The following is a 6,950-nucleotide window of genomic DNA, read 5'->3' on the forward strand; positions in this document are numbered from 1 at the left end:
AGGTAAATCCTGAATAGAAATTGGATATCAGAACTGTCTAGTACTTAAACCAATTATAGTTACAAGTTATTTTTTTGTATCTAGCTACTAGATAATTTTTCTGGTACAGTAACTAGGAGAAATGAACGTTACATTTCTAGCTAGTAGCGATGTAAGACCCAATTTTTCTGTGTCATTACTAGAATCATTAGAATCAATTTTTGCTTGGGAACTTATAACGTACATGTATATTTATAACCCGCGGACGCAAATTCTTAAGTATAACTACATATAGAACCAGACGCGAACCTTAAGTAACAATTTTCACGCAGTATAAATGTACGCATTGATCCGCCTGACCATTCACTTGATACATGATCGATGCGTCATAAAACTGATCATTACGTTACTTCTCACTTTTGCTATAACATACAAATTATAGCCAGATTATAGCTATTTTGACTGTATTTAAGCTGCGTATGCGCAATAGCGTACGCTAAAAAGTAAGTTGCTAAAAAGTTAGCTTTGGCAGCTAAAAATCTAGCCAAAATAACTGTGGCTGTATTTTGACTTTCATAATAGCTGTCGTAGAGATTTCGCAGCTAAAAATCCAACCAAAATAGCTGTGACTGTATTTTGACTTTCATAATAGCTGTCGCAGAGCTTTCGCAGCTAAAAATGCAGCCAAAATAGCTGTGGCTGTATTTTTACTTTGATAATACCTGTCGCAGAGCTTTTGCAGCTAAAAATCCAGCTAAAATAGCTGTGGCTGTATTTTGACTTTTATAATAGCTGTTGTAGCGCTTTCGCAACTAAACATGCATTCAAAATAGCTGTGGTTGTATTTTGACTTTCATAATAGCTATTGCACCGTATTCGCAGCTAAAAATCCAACCAAAATAGCTGTGGCTGTATTTTTACTTTTATAATAGCTGTCGCAGCGCTTTCGCAGCTAAAAATGCAACCAAAATAGCTGTGGCTGTATTTTGACTTTCATAATTGCTGTCGCAGCGCTTTCGCAGCTAAAAATGCAGTCAAAATAGCTGTGGCTGCCAAATAGTTGTAATTAAGCTGGGAAAACGTTGTACCAGCCATATTTTTACTGTCGTAGCTAATTTAGCCAGACTGTGCTACTTGGGTTGCATCCGAAAGAGACAGTATCATTTTTCTATATTCATCGTTCTATATCGTTTCTTGTTAGGAGAATATCCAATCATTGGAACATGATAGAAATCAGTAGCGTAGCCAGAAAAATATTTCGGGAGGGACTGCACTTTTTATTTTTGACGAGCAAAAAAAAGATTATCCGTAAAAATTTTTCTCATACTTAGCGTAACCCAGAAAATTAATTTGGGAGAGGAGGCTGCAGCTCCCTCAGCCACCCCCTGGCTACGCCACTGATAGAAATCATAAAGATAGACTTATCACATTCTATCATTTTGTTGAAGTCTATCATGAATGACAAAAAATCTGCCGTCATAAATAGTATATTAACGATAAGGGAAACTAAAATTCTCTATACTTTTATCTCGAAACGCTGAATTATCTTTGAACACAGAATAAAACGTATAAATATTATTGAACTTTGTTCGTCTTTGACGGACTCGTTTCATCGATATGACCTTAAAAGCTGAAGTGGAGTCGCAATAAATGATACAGATAGAGATAATAAAAAATCTTCGTAAAGTCAATTATTATTGTAATGCATGCAAAACAATATTTTTCTGCGATTGCATAATTTTGCGCTGATGCACTCAGCTCTTTTTTTATGTTTACTCCTTTGTTTCAAACAATGTTACTTAGCGTCAGAGGTAGAAAATATCCTGTTTGAATACTGTTTGCTTCGCCGCAATATATATTGATTCATCCATTTATTCAAAAATTTTATATTAATTTTTTAATAAAATGTAAAGACGACGTTTCTTTGTGTGAGATATTTTTATGTTCTCCTCGTGTATACAAAGGAGGTGTGTGTGTGTGTTTCTAAACAACCTATACAACCTATACAAAATTATGTGTGAAAGTAGAGCATATAAATCAGAGCACAAAGACGAACGGCATTTGGCATTTTGCAAACAATCATGTGAAATTTCAAAATATCATCCCAAATATCAACCAAAATTGCAACATCTGACTCTGTACTGACAATAATTTTTGTGTGGAAAATAATAAAAGATAAAAAATAAAAGAGAGAGGGAGAGAATCAAGCTCATAAAGAAGTTTTCCGAGTCAGGATTATTGCAGTTTTAAATAGTTTGTTCTTTTTAGATGAACTGTCTGCACTAAAAATAATAATTTAAGTATAAAAACAATAATTTTATTTTAAAACTAGTTACATATTTTACTTTAATATTATAAAACGAAAAAGTGTATGTAACGAACTGTTACTTTCTTAGTAACAGTTCGTATACGATAACGAATACTTTTTGAAATTAGTAACGAGTAACAGTAACAAGTTCATTTTTAACGAAATGTAACGGTAACGGTAACGCATTACTTTTTTAAAGTAACGTTCCCAACTCTAAATAAGGCTAACTATAATTCATTATCAAGTAAAGATAAAAAAATAATATATAAAAGTTTGTATCAGTAGATACATTTGCATTATGCAATTTTACTCTACTATTTATAATAAAGTCGAACGATTTATTTATATAAACCGATTCTTCCCGTCACACATACTCGTACGTAAAAATGAATTGCTGATGCATAATTTAAGCTTATACGAAAAGTTAAGAAAACTTTTACTTAATATTTGACCAACTCTGTCATACTGCAATATATCGCAATTGTAAAGTTAGGACCACCTGTATACTCGCAGTTCTATCAATATTTTCAGGTAGATCAGAATATACTAGCTTTGATGATAATGATGACTCGAAATTGCTTTGATAGTCGAGGATTGTCAATTGATATATACCCGCAAATATACATTCGTTGAGTCTTTTTACATATATCCAATACTGACCCGGAATTTTATTTGCATACAGAACAACATCGAAACGTTCACCTATGTTCATGGAATATTCGTCAAAATATCTAGAGTTCTATTTTATTAACCGAAGGAATATATTATTCTTTAAATAACTGCCTTCTCGTTCTCTTTAATGCACCATTAAAAATAATGGAGGTATTTTTATGTGACCTACAATTAGATGAAGCATCAAGTATGCATCGAGTAGACATTACTTGAATCCATTTATTCCATTTATAGGCTCCATATCTTCACTGCCTGTAACAATTATCATCATCGAATGATTCTCAATTGACACTCTGATCGGACATACTGCGCCACACGCGTTGATGAAGCAAATCCTGTATCTTATTCCGCTTACAACATTGAGAGTTGAATACGACATGTATTTTCTCATTCCAGTCGCAGGATTCTGCAAAAATCTAAAATTATTAACCTCGAATATAACAAAGCCATATAATACGTTGATGATGCTGAATAAATATAACAAATCACAAAGATTTTTCTGCAGAACATATATATATTTCAAAGATGTTAGTCTTCCATTAAAATTTTATAAATAAATTGCAAAGAGGGGGGGAGGATTGCTCCCCTATCCCCTTTCCTGGATATTTTTACAAAGTTTATGAATAAAAAGCATAATTTATTTTTCTTTTTTTACTTTTTAAAGTATGAAATAATATGACGAAGACCCAAAAAGGGAATTTAAAGAACTTCCTACTTCATATATTGTAATTGTTAATATAGTATGAAAATTTGAACTTTGGCTTGTTAAATCGTAACTAAGGTAAATAATGATAGTTGGAATTGTAATCTCTTTCTCACCGTCCAATCGTTTCTGTCGTTGATTAAAAAGTTTTGCGCAACTTGTCCTCTATTTGATCTGTATCGATCAGGATGACGTTCCAAAGAAAGTTCATGATACAAATCGCTCATTATTACTACGTGTTCCCGGAGGTCCCGGTATAAACCAACATGAAGATTCCTTGAAGGCGGGTCACGAACGATTAAAGATCCATATTGTCCGTCTATCAAATGCGCCGCTACATACGAATGATAAAAATGCTTATCCGAATTATCTGCGCCGTACTCGTATCTATAAAAAAAGTCCCAAACAATTAACACTGGTGAAAGTGACTAAAAGCAATGAGATATTAGAAAATTACAGAGTTAACATTAGGAGATTAATAAGAATAATAAACACTGGCAATTAACAAACGCGCTAATTCGATATAATTGTACGATATATAGAAAAACTGCACATTGAATACTTATAAGTAAACCTACCCAAACGTTACACTCCAATTTCTTTCTAATTTAGCATAAATGTAGAAATACAAAAAATATTTAAGCCATATTTTTTCATTTTGGTCCACTTTGAGTTTCACGGGGTAGTTTATAGCTTTTTAATGTTCTCACTCCTATCATCAACAAGTATAACAAAAATACATAAGAAATAAAATTGAATACAAGATATAGTTAAATAATTTTAACAAAATCGGTATAGCTCAGACACAAACCATTCTGAATTTCTTTAGCCAAGATTTCAACCGAAATATTTTAAGTCAGTGCTAAATTTGTCAAAAATGGTTTGAACCTCGGCCAAACCAAAATCCGGCAATTTTAATTAAAATTTTAACAAAATCAACATAGCTAGGACACGAACCATTCTGAATTTCTTTAACCGAAATTTTAACCGAAATATTTTAAGTCTGTGCTAAATTAGTCAAAAATGGCTCGAATCTCGAAATCCGAACCAAACCGAAATCCAGCAATATTAATTACAATTTTAACAAAATCGGCATAGCTGAGACACGAACCATTCTAAATTTCTTTAGTCGAGATTCCAACCAAAATATTTCAAATCTGGGTGAAATTAGTTAAAAATGGTTCAAATCTGGGCCAAACCAAGAAATTATTTTTTTTCAATTAATTTTTTTTCAACTTTTTATGTTTCCAATTAATTTTTTTTCAACTTTTTATGTTTTCAATTAATTTTTTTTCAACTTTTTATTTTTAAATAATTTATAATTATAAAGATTTTCAATAATTTAAATAATTTATTTTAAATAATTTTACACATTTGACTTTCTATTCATAAACAGCAAACCAAAAATGCCTATATCTTGTATTTATTTTTATTTTGTGTGCATTTTTATTGCACTTGTTGATGATAGAAGTGAGAACATTAAAAAGTTATAAACTGCCCGTGAAACTCAAAGTGGGCCAAAATGAAAAATATGATTTAAATATTTTTTATACTTCTATATTTGTGCCAAAGAAAGAAATTGGAGTGTAACTTTTGGGTAGATTTACTTATTAAGGGGATACTTAGTTTTCTTAAGGGGATCCTGGATACCGACATTATCTATTTCTCACTATTCTTCCATACGGCTGCATAGAATTGAAAATGCTTTTACAGAGTAAAAATAGAGATGCCAATGTGTGCAAAACAGCCCAATATAACATAAGAAACAAACAAAAATTTTACATATACTATATTATATTTTCGCTTCATATAAAAAATTCTAAAGGTGGTCATAGAAAATGAAAGTCATTTTGTATGCAAGGAACATTAATGAACATTACGAGACCATCAGAGTACGACTTCAAGGGCTAGATAAAAAAAATAGATGAGAGATACGATTTAGTCGCACGTGTGCTGAAATGTATGTGGGTGGCGATCCGTGTGGGATTCCAGATGGTAAAGAAGAGCGGCATTGTAGTTCCAACATTTCCCGACAGAGAGCGCTGATATTTATCACTCACTAGAGAGTCTCTAGTCGGATGATCTGAGACAGAACGAGAGGTCGCAGGCTTACCCACGGCATCAGCATAAGGGCTATCGCACACAAAATGCGTAGAACATAAACATAACGTAGCATAAGCACAAAAAAGATATGTAACCTACACAAATGTACATAGACATAAATGGTCTGTTCTTTTCAGCTGCACTATGAAAGTTTTGGCCAATCAGAATTGAGGAACAATAATTGCCATTGGAAAACATATTCCTAACCTAAATATTACTAATATGTGTCAAATTTGTGCAGAACTCGCGACGTAGGTGTTTAACACTAAAATAATTGGTAATTATCCAGTTTAGCGGCCTCACCTCCGATTTCGATGAAAGTAGGCTCAATCGACGCGTTTTTGCATGCCAAATAACTTTTTCTTCTGACAAAATCGTCGCTCTCTACTGCGAAACGAGATATTAATAGACAAAGTTGAGCGCACGTTAGGTTAGAAAATCTGTCACATAGACGTAAAGTACTGACACGAATATGCTCTGTCGCCATGTGCGCATGTTCTGTAGCCACATGCGCATGCGTTTTCTTTAGTTGTCGCTAGTAAAGCTCGAAATTTAAAGTGCAAAAAACATGAAAATGAAGACAGTAAGTTGTTATGCATGTTATTTACGCACGCACGTATGCACAATGTTAAATTTATTTGACTTTGTATGTTTAATTAACGACAGTCAAAAATTAATAGACTTTTTAATACAACACGGTGTTTTAGCATGTACAATACAGTGTAGTAAATGTAATAACGAGTTAAATATTAATAAAACAACATTATGGTACCAATGTAGAAAACGGTACTTGGTAAGAAACAAACGTAAAAAATGTGATTGTATTAAAAAGTCTATTAATTTGTTACAATTGTTGATTAAAAAATTGGTAATTATTCAGTCATACCGTCTATCTCTAGCTATGTAACTGGGGGGCTTTGCCCCCCAGACCCCCTATCACGTGGGGTGGGGGCTACAGTCTTTTGTGAGAAATTCACTCTTTAGCTTAATTAAGCATAAGAGACTATAGCCCCCATCCTCCCTGATAGGGGGGTCTGGGGGGCGAAGCCCCCCAGTTACATAGCTAGAGATAGATGGTATGACAGATTTTCTAAGCCAACACGTCCTCAACTTTGTCTATTAATATCTCGCTTCGCAGTAGAGAGCGACGATTTTGTCAGAGAAAAAAGTTACTCAAGTTGCCTT

At 33.0% G+C, this 6,950-nt stretch overlaps 1 protein-coding gene across 2 annotated transcripts; it reads right to left on the reverse strand.

The window, feature by feature from the left end:
* Positions 1-2,499: 2,499 nt before the first annotated feature.
* Positions 2,500-6,125, reverse strand: LOC116846221. Of its 2 annotated transcripts, XR_004378440.1 has the most exons (4): positions 6,069-6,125; positions 5,611-5,795; positions 3,779-4,049; positions 2,500-3,365 (listed from the first exon to the last, which is right to left on the reverse strand). XR_004378440.1 is itself a non-coding variant. In XM_032819773.1 (2 exons), exons 1-2 carry the CDS (start codon positions 3,887-3,889, stop codon positions 3,165-3,167), a joined length of 312 nt encoding a protein of 103 aa, XP_032675664.1. In that variant the 5' UTR covers positions 3,890-4,241; the 3' UTR covers positions 2,500-3,164. The 2 variants fall into 2 exon arrangements, 1 of the variants encoding a protein (XP_032675664.1); XM_032819773.1 differs by lacking the exons at positions 5,611-5,795; positions 6,069-6,125 and having other exon boundaries at positions 3,779-4,241.
* Positions 6,126-6,950: the final 825 nt, after the last annotated feature.

Source organism: Odontomachus brunneus, unplaced genomic scaffold (genome assembly GCF_010583005.1).
Source record: "Odontomachus brunneus isolate Ranch 3 - 2012 unplaced genomic scaffold, Obru_v1 Obru_scaffold_062, whole genome shotgun sequence".
Classification (NCBI taxonomy): Eukaryota; Metazoa; Arthropoda; class Insecta; order Hymenoptera; family Formicidae; genus Odontomachus; species Odontomachus brunneus.